The 16,120-nt window shown below is 39.0% G+C and overlaps 1 protein-coding gene and 1 long non-coding RNA gene across 4 annotated transcripts in view; one reads left to right on the top strand and one right to left on the bottom strand.

Moving 5' to 3' along the window:
* Positions 1-5,834, bottom strand: part of LOC107068781 (neural cell adhesion molecule 2) — a 106,685-nt gene extending 100,851 nt beyond the window's left edge. Inside the window, exon 1 of the mRNA XM_015325516.2 lies at positions 4,988-5,834. Coding sequence (XP_015181002.1) covers positions 4,988-5,111 — 124 coding nt within the window. The 5' untranslated portion in view covers positions 5,112-5,834. The remainder of the gene's footprint in view (positions 1-4,987) is intronic.
* Positions 5,835-6,207: 373 nt separating this feature from the next.
* The window catches only part of LOC149033671 (uncharacterized), a 55,435-nt gene continuing 45,522 nt past the window's right edge, over positions 6,208-16,120 (top strand). Inside the window, exons 1-2 of one of the 3 annotated variants that reach the window (XR_016176473.1) lie at positions 6,208-10,759; positions 14,450-14,609. This is a non-coding gene — a long non-coding RNA (uncharacterized LOC149033671). Of the gene's footprint in view, positions 14,610-16,120 lie in introns of all 3 variants that reach the window. The other 2 variants (XR_016176474.1, XR_016176472.1) reach the window with 2 other exon arrangements.

Consider the following 16,120-nt stretch of genomic DNA (forward strand, 5'->3'; position numbering starts at 1 on the left):
TTATAGACCGAAGTAATAAGTCCAGAGATAAAGAGAAGGAGAATATACTCAAACGATAGGATTCTTGAGGTTGAGCTAAATCAGAAGGGTAAATCAGGGCGAGGAGGGGTAGAGTGTAAAAAGGGTGGTATTGTTACGCGAGATAGTTCGCATTCCTTGTACTACTCTCTCTCTCTCTCTCTTTCTCTTTCTCTCTCTCTCTCTCTCGGTGGCTTTAAGTAACTGGAGCGAACGAATAATAACGAAGAAATAACGACGAGAGGTGTGCGTGCAAGCGTAAAGAGATTTTTTTTTTTCGTGTCAAAGGAAGGAAGGAAGGAAGGAAAGAAGGACGGAAGGAAGAAACGAATGCAAGAATGGAAAGAGTGGAAGAAACGCAATGACTTTTCTCTTCCTCCTCCTCCTCTCACGACCCTACCCTTCCTCTTCTATCCTGCAACCCTTTGCACTTCTGTTCTTTCCTTCTAATAATAGCGATGTCAGGTTTAGGTAGATATGCGCAACGACAGTAGCAACTGTCTCATCGAAAATGGATACCTCATCGTCGCGATCTACCAACCCTTAGTCCCACTCCTCACCCCCTCTCCTTATCTCCTCTTCCTTCCCTCCCTCCCTCCCCGCCCCCTCTGTTAGACGTAGCACTAATTCTGCAAAGCCACAGGGTTTGGAACTCAGCCAGGCTTGTAATATTCAACGCTTGACGGCACTCGGCGCGTTAAATTAAGAATGGTGATGTCGTGGACGCGGTAATAATTTAAGTCTTTATTCATGTCTCTCGGTTAATAGTACTTTTAGCTAAAAGGTTTTTTTTCCATTTTTTTTTTCTATATTCAAGATGCCACGCGAGAACAAGGGGAAAAGAAAGAGGTAGGGGGAAGGGGTTTGAGGACAAACGGAGCGGAGAGAAGAAAGAGAATGAAAAATAATTCTTTGTAGGGTGTTCGAAACTCTCGATAGACTATCTCTCTTTCTCTCTCTCTCTCTCTCTCTCTTATTCTCTTATTGTTAGTCGAATGAGAAAATGCATGCGGTAGTTCTGTGTGTGGTGGACACGAACTATTCTTTAACGCGATATAACACGCTCGCAATTTCAATAGAAAAGAATAAAGAGAAGGTGGCGAACGAGGGTGCTGGTGCTGGTGATGGTGGTGGTGATGATGATGTAGGTGTAAGAGGAGGTGGAGGAGGAGGAATAGTAAGTCTCGATAATCGATAACGCCAGCTAATAAAATATTTTCCCGATGAGAATCTATCGGAGCGAACAGATATCGTGCGGTTAAACGAGACGAGCTGGATACTGGTGTATAATAAAAATTTAGTTGTCGGAAAATAAGCAGACGCCCATAGAAGTTACGAGCGGTGGGGGGGGTGGGTGGGTGGCTTGAGGGGAAGAGAATAAAGCTCGGTCTCGCGTTCGCATAAATTAGCATGTTAATGAAACGGTCGCGTACAACACCGCGAGTAGCGCGTAGAATTAGAAAGAACCGTGGGTGGGGGAGGAAAAAGGATGAGAGGAATGAATTTTGGAATCGCCGATTAAAACGTACCCTCTCTATAATTGCATGGAATAAATACAAGAAAATAAGAAAATGGAGGACGAGAAAAATATATATACATATATATATGGATACCCATTTCAGTCTTCTATCTCTCGTTCGAATTTTACGATACGATTATAAATGGTAATAGGAATAGAGGGAAAAAGATTGTGAACGGCGCGTAAACGACTTTCAAAAATCAATCGAAGTTGCCTTGCGTGTTGTAGACGCGTCGACGAGTTATTTTCAGACGCATAATCTTTACCTTTACAAAATTTTCTCACTAAAAGTATTATAACTGAAGAAGAATCTTTGTCGTGTTGTGTCAGGTGTAGTTCGCGCACGCTCGAGCGTATCCGTCTTCGATCGATCGAACTTTGTCTCGAAGATGACTTTAGTAACACGTCGAAACGTCCATTCCTCCCCTATGACTATTTGTATTTTCGATTGTAAAAATATACTGTAAAAACTTGGCAATATCATACCGAGGAAATGAAGCTTTCTTCCTTTTCTTTTCCCTTTTTATTCTTTTCTGAAATGTCATCCTATGGGAAGTAACTAAATTTGTTTTCGATTGATCAAACTTACAATGGGTCAATCCGCGGACTTGTCAACGATTCGATTCAATCGGAAAAGATCAAATTCGAATAAATCTGCGTACGTACTTACGAATGGATGGATGGATGGATGGATGGGTGGACGAACGGGCAGATGGATGAGCAAGAGAAGATACGTTAGATTGGAATCTGTTTGTCGAAGAAACTATCTACCTAGATCCGGCAACTTACACGCTGATAAACCGACCGTCTAATCTTCTCCTCGATCTTCACCGCGCGCCTCTATCCGCCGCCAACTGCCTGAAATGAATTATCGCTTCCTGTGCACACACACAAACACACACACACACACAAATACACAAACACACAGCTGCCTGCCATCCACGAGATTGGGAGCAAGTTTTTCTTACGGGGCTAGATTGTTTAATAAAATTGCGCTATTGTTCGGGAAAGCTCTTACCTCGATAACTTTGCCAACTTTCTTAATTCGATCAAAGTACCTCCCTCTTGCCCCCAACGTTCCGCTCCTCTTCTTGTTTTTTCTGTTGTTTTTTTCCTCCTGGTCTTTTTACCCCCTCCCCTTCCCTCTCACTTTAGCTATCACGCCCACGCACCCCCCGTTGTTCTCGATTTGTTTTGCCAGGCAATTTCGTTAACCGGCTCGATGGATTTCTTTTTCGAATGCGTCGAAACTGAATTTGTTACAACAAATTGAGAGAGAAAGAGAATGAGAGAGATAGAGAGAGAGAGAGAGAGAGAGAATTAGTTTTTAACAGTCCGAAAAAAAGGATCTCGTAGTAGGATAAGAGAGAGAAAAAAAGAAAGATCGATATCGTTTTTCGTTTTATAAGAAGCATTCTAGTAGGTACTTCTTTTTTGAAAGAAGAAACTTCCCGCTCTTTGAGATCTCGCCGACCATTTTCCCCATTCTCCTTCGATTTCAAGTTCGGGACAAGAGTCTTCGACGACTTCAAAAAGAATTTAGAAACTCGTACTCGAGTTCTCTTTCTCTTTCTAAGCCTTTAAAAAAGTTTACTCTCTAGTACGGATACTTTTCGAAGGTTATTAAAATGTAAGAAGGAGGACGAGTTTAGTAACTTTAAAGAAACATTCATATCAACCATATATATATGTTTCATTTGATAAATGTTTCTCAAAGTCTTTTTCTTTATCTCTCTCTCTCTCTCTCTCTCTATCTTTTTTATTTGATCATTTGACGTATTTCTAAAACAGAGTAAAATCAAAGACGCTCGGTCTAATATCTCACTTTCCCTTTTTCCATTCTCTTTCCCTTTTATAATCTCTCTTGGAGTTTAATCCAGTCGGAACGAATTTTTCGGTCGATCCTAACGACGGTGGAAGTTCGTTAACGTTTTCATCGGTGTGTAAGAGCCATTAAGCCTGGGACTGGAACGAATATTATCTTCGTAATTTTAGTACTGCAGTAGAATTTTCCTTCTCTACCCCGTTTCGGCTCGTGTCTACGGGCCACACTAACGTTTTCTCGTTAAAGAGAACGTTTTATTAGTAATCCGAGGCGTTAATCTAAAGATATCGGGGGAGACGGGCTGAGAGAGAGAGAGAGAGAGAGAGAGAGAGAGAGAGAGAGAGAGAGGAAAAAAAGAAAAAAAAATTATAATCCATGTTGTAACATCTGCTTAATAAACTTCTTAAGAGTGTCTTTATAAATTGCAACTTATATTCTCTCTCTCTATTTCTCTCTCTCTTAGAATTTATTTCCTATCGATTTGCTATCTATTTGCTGTTCGACCTAATGCAATTCCGTACGAGGTGTCACAAGATTAGAGAACATCGTTGACCTAACTCAGGTCTATGCAATTTCGTGAACAAATTACAGACTCTCTCTCTCTCTCTCTCTCTCGTTCTAGTCTGAGATATAAAGGCAAGGGACGCTTTTACACGTCCCACGACCGAGACGCGTATTCGTCACCTTATAGGGATCTTTTTACCTCGAAACCAGGGGAAGCCCCTAACTATCTTTTATACATCAACTCGGTCTCATCCGTAGTAGACAAGTATAAACGAGCACACATTTATATCAACGGCTTTCTTACATCGAACCACCGACTACTACTCTTTTTCCTCGTTTTGTTGATGATTTAAAATCGTCTCACAGCGGCGTGAGAAGGTACACACAAAAAAATAGAAGAAAAAAAATACAAATGGATAAGATGAAGAGTAAAAAAGATTGTGTTCTCTTTAGCGGTTCTCATTTCATTTCATTAATAAATAAGAACGAGATAATGCATGCTTCATTGATCCGGTTGGAAATATAGAGAGGAGAAGAAATAAATATATATGGGGAGAGATAATCTTTCGTTGAGAATAACGATCATCAACGGGAACGTAACAATAATTTTAGACAGTGTGTATGTATGTGTGTGTGTGAGAGAGAGAGAGAGAGAGAGAGAGAGAGAGAGAGCAACGTTGATGGCAAACGAGGTGGATAGGCTACTTCAGTGATATAAACGCGCTTGTACCGTCGGTTAGCTCTGAAAGCGTCCATAGATACCTATGTACGTCAAAGACAGAAGGGATAGCTTTGATCCGTGGGTGTTAAAATATTCCTATCCGAGAATTCGCCGAGTGACACTCACGCTAGAACTCTCTATACATACTACTTTCATACTACGGTACCCATTTACGCGTAACTATATTTTACGTTTCCCTTGCGAGCAGTAGCCAGAACGGAGGGGGGACGGACCCTTTTACGTGAGAGTCAAGGCTGTCATTTTTGCGTTAGGACAAATTTACTATTTAAAAAAACATTTGAGCACGGTTAAAATAGCCTTGGCAAGATGGAAAATATAAACGTAGTAATAAAAATAATCGTATGATTTGTCATCGATATCGAATAATCGATCCACTTACAGTCTTTTACGCAAAACGCGCCGATAATCCAGAGCGGGAAGAGCGGGATGATCAGGAAGTTGAGATATCTCGTGTTTGCGTTTGATCGTAGACTCCTCCCGACGTGCAGCCTCAGGTAAACCATGATCGTTTCACGTGAATCTTACGCGGCTCGATCATAGCAACCGATCTCAATCGTTGAATAAAACTTCACGGCACATTCTCCTCTCCTCTCCCTTATATTAGTTTTTTTCCCTTGTACTTCTTCTTATTCTTCTTGTTTATTTATTTATTTATTTATTATTATTATTTTAAATGAAACCACCACCACTTTCGAAAAGCAGCGTGGATCTCGAACACATTTCGTTCATCTCGCGTATTTATTATTTTATTATTATCGTATAACTTCAACACGAGGTTAATCACTATTTTTTGATAAATAAAATCGGAGTAAACAACTCGCGAGACACACGAGACAAATCAATGACTTATTTTTCTTTTATAATTCTTCGGTGCATGAACGTTGCACCTAATCGTAGACACGTTAAATTCTTCCTCTTTGATTGAAAATTCTTTTCATTGAAAAACACACGCACGACGACACACTAATAATCCATTTATCTTATTTCCTTCGTGGCCAACCCCCACTCTTCTCTCTCTCTCTCGAAAAAACAAATAGTAGAGATCTTTTCCAACGAACGTAAGTTAGAATCGTAAAAAAAAAAGTACTATCGAAAGAAAAAAAGAAAAAATAGCAATAATACCCTTTCTCTCAGTTAAAATATTTCGGCACGCAGTCGCCGAAAAAGGATGGAGCGAAAACGCAGTATAGCAAAGTAGCGGCGGCACTCGAACGACAACGACGTAATGCGCGCCACTCGCCGTCGGCGAGATTTCCTTGTCCTCCCACCTCCCTCCAACCAACCAACCAACCAACCAACCAACCCTCTCTTACCCTCTCACGTATATACACGATTCGCGTGAGAGCGTATTGTTAGAGAACCGAACGCGGCGCACACCGTGATGCGCTCGCTCACCTGCCGCCGATGCCAACAGTACTACCCCCACCAATGGTTTAACCGCTGCTACCACCACTACCACCACCACCACCACCACCGGTAGCAGCACCCCTACTAACGCCACTGGCGCCGGCCGCAGTACCAGCAACGTCCTCCTCGTGGAGGATCCTTTCCCACCACCACCACCATCACCTCTTTTACTTCCTTCTCTTTCTCTTTCTTCTTCTTCTTCCTCTTCTTCTTCGTTGTCGTCGTCGTCGTCGTCGTCCACGTCGTCCTCTTCCTTATCGTCGTCTTTGTCCTCGTCGTCCTCGTCGTCCTCGTCGTCGTCGTCGTCGTCGTCGTCGTCGTCGTGGCGAGCTACGTCGATCGAAAAGTGGCCTCCCGCGTTGTACGCGCCCGCGCACACGCTTTACCTCGCATGCGTATTGAACGCGACGAACGACCCTTCTTCTTCTTCTCTCTCTCTCTCTCTCTTTCTCTATCTGTATATATATGTATGTATATATATATATATATATATATATATAAATTTGCCATCTCTCTTTCTTCTTACTCTACGTACTCCTCGAACTCTACGGCTTTTCTCACGTAACGCGCCTCCGACCAACTTCTTACACGCGCCCTGCGAAACAAAGCTTTCCAACCAACCCCCTTCTCTCTTTTTTTTCTTTTCATCCTCCATCTACTCTCTTCTTCCTTCTTCCTACTCTTCTTTCACCCCCTGTTTCTTTCGACATTCGCTTTTTTTATTTATCCAATACTCCAAGAACGATCTCACTCAAATTCGATCGAAAGAATATATATACTTTCTTCTTCCTTTTTTTATTATTATTATTTTTTTTCTTATCAAAACTTCGAGAGAGAGTGAGAGAGAGAGATAGAGAGAGAGAGAGAGGGAGATTGTTTTTCATATTAAATGAAAAATAAATATTACGATGAAAATTTTCAATCGTGGAAAGAAGACACTCTTATCCTAACGTTCTCGGTCAAGTTCTACTTCTTTTAACGAAAAAGAAGGAGGAATGCAATTTAATATAATATTCGTGAGATATGAAAGCCTAGAGTTCACCGTTTCTTCTTTTCCTTGCACTACTATTCTACCAGCTATACTCCTTTGTATGTATATATTATATATTTCTTATTCCGAATGATTTTTCCAGGTCTCGTTTATTTCACCTTTTGCAACCGGGGGGAATGTTGCGACCGATCAACGCTAGATATATCGTTTGTCACGAATATTCAATGCATTTGCTTTGCACGAGTGAAACATAGATGGGCGACGGGAAAATTGCTAGATTGTTTTTCGAAGAGGAAGATAAAAAAAACAAGAGGGTGAACAGAGGGAGGTGCTGGATAGTATAAAGAGGCTACTGCATGACTCTTGCAAAGCATTCTCTCGCACACACTTTTTTCTCTTTTTTTTTTTTTTTTATTATGTCGCTTCTCGAACCGATACTTTATGATTTCCCATTATTTTCTTCATTTTTTTCTTTATACACCTTTCGAAGATTAACTCTTTTGAGATATTTTTTTGTACCTTTCTTCTTTTTTCCTTTTTATACTTCAACATGCTTTTGTTAATATCGTTGCATCGTTGTTGTTGTTGTTATTGTCGTCGTAGTAGCGTTTAACGATAGCGAAACGAGATCGGACAGAAGTTAATCAGAAAATATTTCCAAGCCAATTTTGGCTAACGCCGATAGACGGGAAACAACAATAATCTCTCGCGAATGGAGTTAACGATCCCCCAGCTAGGCGAGGAACGATTATGTTCCAAGAGATTGAAGAATGTACGCTGTAATTATCCCGAGTATTATTACATTCTGTATGTTATCGCGTTAAACTACTACGTTTTCCCTATTCCTTGGATAAATTTTCCTACGAATCGATATGACGAAAAAAAAAAACAACAACAAGAAAAAAAAAGAAACAAAATGTAAAAAAAGAGGAACGCGTAATGAGATCCAAAGGTGTAGGTAAAAAAAAAATCGTATTACAAAGTATTCGGATATTCATAGGTCGTAAGGTTTGGTTGATAAGCGAAGGAGTGAGAGAGAGAGAGAGAGAGAATTTGAAAGAAGATATTTGTAATGGAAACGTTTGAAAGTTCATCCCTACGTAGATATAAATATTATTTAATATAATCTTATGATATATTATAATATCAAACTATTCGGTGTTATGGCAGATCAATTTGTTACCTTTTCGACAAAAAAAAAAGAAAAAATAAGATACATATATTTTACTAGCGTTAGATAAAAGAAACGCGAGAAAAGCCAACGATACAAAGAAGAAGTTGTGGAAGGAAACGGACGTATTTTTTTAATCGTCCGATAAACTATTAAGTGTGGACATAAAAAAAGATAAGGAAGAAGAAGAAGAAGAAGAAAAAAAAATTCTGGCCAGTTGCCAGTTGGACGATTCTTCGCGTTAACTCGGACACGTCGAACCTCGAGTTTTGCGTTATTCTTAAGCGATAGGAAGTACCTACTACCCCTAGCACCCCTAACCAACCTATCCTAGCTAGCCCTCCTTGCCCATAGGCAAAAAAAAGCATCCATTTTATGCTTTATATGATAAATTCGTATTTGAGAAAAATATTCAAGTTAATGCGTAACCTTCGTGTACGTATCTACGTAGGACGTAGATATATCTTCGATATTATTCATAAGGGCGAAGAGGGTGCGACGGTAGAGACGCTTTTACCTGTACTTCTAGGCGTTTTACTGGGTAAAACGATAACCATAAGCATCGTATAAGATCTACGGGTTCGATCGTACGTGCGATACTTACGGACCGATGCTAATCTTTCTTTTCTTAACGACTAACCGAAAAGAAAAATGAGATAATAGCTCATTTCTTATCTTTAACAAATGTAAAAGCAATTTCAAACGAATGTGTGTGTGTGTATGTATTATGCTGATTAATAAGTGTTTTTATTTTAGGTTTTCTTGTGTATTTAATTTTTTTCTATTTTTTGTTTTGTTTTGCATATTAGAAATATTAAATATTCTTTTTATTTTTTATTATTAAGTTGAGAGAGAGAAAGAGAAAGAGATAAAGAAAGCTATGGGATGAATGCCAAGGGATTTCTAACCAAGAATATAAACAGTAGAAAATAAGGTAGCATGGTGTGGTGTGGTTATTAGCCCAGTCGCGTAATTCGAACTCGTTCTTGGAGAGAACCAAATAAAAAGAGAGAGAGAGAGAAAGAGTGGGAAGTATATTTCCCAGGGAATCCTATTCGTGCGAGATCCTTCGGCCGTTTTAACATTTTTCACAACGGCCTGCTTTATCTACCATTCGCGTTCGCGCGCTCGCGAGTTCACGAAAAAGAAAAAGAAAAAAAAGAGAAAAAGAGAAAAAGAGAAAGAGAGAGAGAGAGAGAGGAAGAGTGGAGAGACGAGCTCACACGTTTATCTCTTGGCTTGCTTTTCTAATATTTTATAAGTTTATCCACCTCTCTTACGAAAGAAAAAAATTCGATGAAATATTTATAACGCTTGAAAATGAAAAAGCTGCTTATATTTACGCTCGACAATGACTGGCTGCGGAGAACGCAAGAAACAAAGTACTTATTTTATACTTTGGACAGGGAAAGAACTTTAGGAACGATTCGCCGTAAGAAGAAGATGGCCAGTGAAGTTATCGTATCTCAGTATAGTATGGTATCCATTTGATGAAACAAAAGGGAAAGAGAGAGAGAGAGAGAGAGAGAGAGAGAGAAATGACGAGCTCGTTTATTTGTTGTATGTACATATTATAGAAAGCTGACTCTCGATAAATATCGTTGGCAGATGTAATATCGTGGAAAACCCAAGAGAACACGTGTTACCATCGAATAGAATAAATTTACGAAATCGTTACATTTTATATTTGACACGTCTTTAAATTTATGAAGACGCGAGTTGAGAAGAGAAGATAAGAGAAAAGAAAATAAAAGAAAAAGAACAAGAAAAGAAGAAAATGTTCACTCTAACTCTCGCATATTCGTCTTCGCCTTTTCTTTTTTATCCCTAACGTGTTCGTGACACGTGCCACGTGTCAGAGTCCACGTTGAACCAGAGGATGTCGGACAGCTTAAAGGCACCTTCCGTCACTTGCTCTCCTACCTTTCTTGCAACTGTCTGATATATATATATATATATAAATAAAGTGAGAATAATAATGCTACTTTTATTCACGTAACTGTATCTTAAATATAATATAACAGAAGTATGAATGAAACGTATTCAATTTAACGAGATGCAATCGTACCTATCTTTTGAGCTTCCAATGAAATTTTTCTTTCTCTCTCTCTCTCTCTCTCTTTCTCATTTTCTTTCTATCCTTATTTCTACCGAAGTTCGCTCCACTTTAAAGAAATTGGATCGACGATGGCGATCTTAAGCGCCGCGTAAAAGATAAATTTATGGTAAATATTGAGGTTGAAGCAAGTGCGAGTAAATGTTGGAGGTGTGGGGTTGGAAAGTGGGTGGGGAATAGAGACACGCGGCTCTTTCAATTCCATCGCGTTTTACTAGAAAAAGAGAAAAAGAGAAAAAGAGAAAAAGAGAAGAAGCAAGTATCCCACAGCTTTATCCTTTTACTCCAACATCTACCGTGAATCGGTTCGCTCTATTTCTCACACTCTTTTCTTTCTTCTTTTTCTTACATGAATAGAGACGCGTGGAAGGAAAGAAGGAAGGAAGGAAGGAAGGAGGAAACCCCTTGGTAGGAAGAGAAGAGAGGAAAAATGAAGTTTCAGTCCTCCTCGACGACAAATATCATCGTAGGAAACGACAATCTTTTACAGACGAACGCACCTACAACTGTGTTCCTTTTTCATCGAATTTTTTTTCTTCTTTTTTCCTTTTCTCTCTCTCTCTCTTTCTCTCTCTCTGTTACTTTCTTTAGTATCTCGACTTTAAGGAAAACGGAACGACTGTAAAAGAACAGCCGGGACTCGTTTTCCATATTTTCTCGATGGGTACAGGGTAGAACTCTTAAAGCTAGTTCCTTCGTCCAATCGTTAAGTTGGGAAAACACTTTGGGTCTTAAGGGTGCGAAAGGGGATATCCATAAAAATGGTCGACTTTCGCCAGTCGATATACATATTTATGTAGTTTTTTTTATATATATATATATATGTATATATTTTATATATCGTAGAGGAAGGAAAAGAAAAAAATGTATAAAAATGCGAAAGATATATAGGTAATAGGAAGAATCGGTGTTCTAGTTCTACTCGGCCTAGTTTTCTTTGCTCTTCTATCTTTCTGTAGAATTCTTCTCGTATACTTTTCGACCCCTTCTCAGTTAATCCGCTTAAGTCGATCCACTTGGATATCGCTATCCCAACTTTTCTCTCGTCTTCTATCATTCAAGTGGTAGTTTTATTTTACATACGTATCAAAAAGAAAAGCTAACGATTAAGAAAGATTTCACAATGATATGGTATGTTTTCTCGTGTAAAGAACAACCAAAAAACAAATATATATATATATTTGACATAAGTACCCAGAGATGTTTTTTTAATTTAATTCGTTTGAAAAATTCAATCCTATCGGATAAACGTGTCAGTCACTGATAAGTAGTATTTTCTTTTTTTGATTCGATATCCGTGAAATTTAATTATAGCGATGGACATTAATGAGCACCTAATACCTAATATCCATTTCCCTCAGTTTTTACCCCAAAATGTCGACCGTAAAAAGATCTAAAGCATTGTAATAGTAGTACACGTTGGTACGGTGGCGCGTTCGCCGTGACAATCATTCATAATTGAGCATGAGACCAATCAAGTTCCATTAACGAAATGGAATACAATTTTGGGCGCTTTGCAATCTCAATTTGATGGCGCTGCTCTTGCTATAGGTCGATAGTGTAATGAGATTTTCCTGGAACGGTCCCGCATCTCATTTTTTATATACACGCCATTAACGTCCATTGATACGTCAGATTTACACAGTATAGGGAAGAGAAATCAAAATCAAAAATCAAAACGAGACAAATAGAGAAAGGGTAACAAAAAGTTTGTCGTGTTTTATAATAACCGCGAATACGATTTCAACGTTTCATCCTAGCGATCTTCACGATTTATTTGCTTTACTTTTTTCTATTTCTTTCTTTTTTTATTTATTTATTTTTTTATATTTGTTTCTTCCATTTCTTGTTTTAATGTTTTGCTTTCTCTGTTCGAAGTTTTCTTTGTTTGCACACGACTATTGTCTCTTTCTTTGTTTTACCGCGTTTCATGGATTTTTTTTTTTTATTCGTCACACGTAGGTAATGTCCGATATTTTCTACGCAGGATTTCTATCGTCCAGGCTTATATATACCGGAGAGAGAATTTTTTCTCGAACGTTTGTGTCGCAATAGACCCACTTCAACACCCCCGATGCCTATATAAGCGCGAACAGGAGGAATGTTTTACCGCGTTCGGAATAACCGAAGATACTTCCGGAATTGTGCGATAAAATATACATTCGCATTCGAGAGCGACCAAGCGAGTGTGTTCCAGTCGATAATACAAATCTGTGCGTCTCGTGCGAAAGTAAAAAACGAGAATAAAAGAAAAGTAAGAGGGTGTATCGAAAAGGAAAAAAAACGAAGATATCGATAGTTTGAACAATCAGATAAAGATAAAAAAAAAAGATATTACACAAGTTAGATAACACGATACAAAGATATTTTCCTCTCCTCACGTTGTAATTCGTTTTCGAAAATACTAGAATCTTAAAAGTGGGTTAAACGCGTATGAATGTAAAATCTCGAGGCAGTATAAACTCGAACGCAAATTAATTTGTGAAACTGTTTTCGGTGGACCATGGGGGAATATAGCGGGTCTCTAACCCTTCGGATGCGGAAAGTACACGAGTTTCAATATTGATAATACCGTTTGTTAGCAGGCTCTCTACTTCTGCGAATAACCGCGTTCACAATACTAATTAAATGGCGTTTCCCTTAAACTCTCTCGACTATACTCGACGCGACAAGAGAGTTACATTTCTATTCTTTCCTTGCCCTTTGTCATAATTATTAGATCAACTAACGTCATGGATAAAATGTATTAGTGGTAGACATAAAAAAAGAAAGAAAAAAGAAATAAGTAAGAAATATAAGAATAACGTTTTCTAGAGGTAGAGAAAAAGAATATTAAAATAAAATAAAATCAATAGAATCGTAGTGGATGGATAAAAGTATGGATGCGCGATACTCTTGCTTCTTCCGTGTCTCTTATTTTCCTAACGAGCCTATATTTCCTAATGGTCTCTCCTTTCTTACCGAGGTTATCTTTTCTTTTCTTTGGTCTTCTTTTGTAGATCGTTAGACTCACCAGATTCTTATTTGGCAATGTAAAAAAAAAAAGGAAAAAAAGCCTGAAGAAAAATGATATTTCAACTCGACATTCTCTAGTACGATTCCGCGCCCTTATTAAATTTCTATTTATCAAACCAAATGCATATACGTAATATTATGCGCGCGTGTAGTACCACATTCTGTTTCTTGTAAATCCTTATTTTCTAGACCGTCGGTTTATATCTCGACGATCGAGATCTTATAATCGGCACGAAACATTCTTCCCCATTCTTCTTCGCGTCATTATTTTTCAAACCGTGAAATCCATTATACCGTGAAACTTGCTATTGCTGCAAAATTTGATCTCCCTTTTCTTTCTTTCTCCATTTTCTTTTTTACTTTTTTCTCCTTTCTTTTCTTTGACGTAATAGGATAGCTTAGGAACGTGTTCGAGATGGAAAATAGAAGAAAAAGTCGTATGTATCATCATCATCGTCGTCGTCGTCGTAGTACTCGTAGTGTTTCTCTTTGCACCAGGAGCTGGCGCGGTCTACGGTACTCATCGAAGCGAAGCGAAGCTTTCCAAGAGCCCTCTCCTGAAATTTTCATTGCACCCCCAGCCCTTGCAGCGCACTGAGATCCACCTTGTTTCCAAGCCCCCCAGCTAAAGAGACCTACCATCTCCCGTTCCCTCTCCCGTTCCCTCTCTCGCTCTGTCACCCTGTAGCCCTTTCCACAAACCGATACTACTCTGCGACGAATCGTACTCCTTCTACGGATGAGACATATTGCTCTTTAAAGTCAACGTGGCGTTCCCGGAGCGAATCTACGTTCCTACTACTACTACTACTACAACTGCTACTACTACTACTCATACATTTATTCATTCGGTGTCACATAGTAGTGCATCGATCGTGTTTTCAACAAAAATTAATTGATACCGTTCCTTCTCTCACCGCTATCCAATTCTCGTACTCCTCTTATCGTTCTCGAATATTTCCAAGTCTTTCGAGTACACCCTGCGCATCCTATCTATCTTTTTACCTTCTTTATTTTCTTCTCTCTTTCTCTTTTTCATTATCTCAATGTACATACGAGCATGCATGATTAAGATCGTTTTAAACTCTTCCTCTACTACCATCATCATCGTTGTCCCTTAATCGACCCTTTCTATTTCCAGTTTTACCGAGAGACAACGTTATAAACCTTCTCTCTTAGCGACTGTAAATTACAGAGCTCGTTCGCTTCGGCGCCTCCTTTATGAAGGACACCACCGGAAGCTGCTGCAGCTGCTGTTACTGCTGCTACTTCTCCTACAAAGGACGCTCAAACGCAGAAGGGTAACGTGCTTAAGACGTTCTAACGCAATTTTACAATTTATCGTTAATAAAATAATATCGCGCTTATAATTCGTCGAAAAGATGATAACCGTTTGAAATGGGGACGGGGGAAAGGAAACTACCAATCTTGGGACTATGCATTCTCGTATGTTCGTTGATTGAATGAAACGAGGTTTCACGGGAGAAAAGGGAAAACGGAAGAAAATTTCTATATAGGATAGAATACATATATTTCAGAGTAGTAGTATCGGTTAATCGATGTCGAATGAAGAATATTGTATTTCATTCGGTTGCAATAATCGTTCCAACGTACGTGTATCACGCATGACGAACGCCATAGGATATCCGCCGACAAAGTGATTCCCGTTTTAATTAATTACGTCGAGCAACCCACACTTTATCCACTCATCTTCCTCCTCCACGTTTGTTCGTTCGTTCGTTCGTTGTCCGTTCGTTGTTCGTTCATTGTACGTTCGTTCGTTCATTCGTTCATTCGTTCGTCGTTGTTCTCTTTTCCCATCCCCCTTTTATCCCCACTCTACTACTTACTAATTCTGCATCAACTCTCATTCGCATTTGTGATTATTTTTCCAAAAGAATTCCGTTCAATTATCCTATGTGCACGCACGAGTGCTTAATAAATTGCTCCTCTTCCAACAACCCCCATCTGCCCTCCTCACCGAACGATACAAAAACGGCCCGAAGAATTATCCTTTTTCGTTGTCATGCCTCTCCTTCCCCCCCCTCCCCGCCTACCTTTTTACTAAATGAAATCGTTTAATAAGACGAAATAATACACGGGATAATTGGATAATTATAAATTTTTGATCGTACAATGTGCAATTAGACCGACGATTCGTAGATTTATAAGAATTTGCTTTTTATATTCTCAGTATTTATTTCTTTTTCTATTATAGTTACAAATAACGTATCGAGATGAAAAAGATGGGAAGAAGAAACGTAGAAGGTTCTTCTTTTCCTTGATTTTTCTCGATTTTCTCTTTTCCTTCTTTTTTGTCTTTTATTTTTCCTTTTTTTCTTCTTTTTTTTGTTCAAATTTCACGTTAAACGAGCGCGAATTACTCGAGTCCGTGTTCTCTGAATTCCATCGTACAAAGGGGCGTCTCGAGAAAGAGAGAGAGAGAGAGAGAGAGAGAGGAGAGCGGCCATTCTTGGTCTCAGCTCTATCAACTTTTCTCTCCTTTTCTCTTTTTCTTTTTCGTTTATTTTACACAACCACCCACTCATACATAGATGCACGAACAAACATGAATATACATAGTTTATATACATATTACAAGCGCGTGCGCACACCTTCCTTTTGTGATCGAGAAAAGAGGGAAGGAATTCTCGCGCCAGGAAAAAATATAAATGAAAGTAAGGATGAGTATAATGGTCGCGTTAGAGGGTGCGAGAAGGGGTTGAGATGGTAGGGTCGACAAATAATGTGGCGAAACAATTTCGAGTAGACCTTTCTTCGGTTTAAGCAAGTGGCATGTACTTTTGAACCA

Source organism: Polistes dominula, unplaced genomic scaffold (assembly GCF_049000335.1).
Source record: "Polistes dominula isolate Pdom_NZ unplaced genomic scaffold, Pdom_raw_medaka contig_28, whole genome shotgun sequence".
NCBI classification, from domain to species: domain Eukaryota; kingdom Metazoa; phylum Arthropoda; class Insecta; order Hymenoptera; family Vespidae; genus Polistes; species Polistes dominula.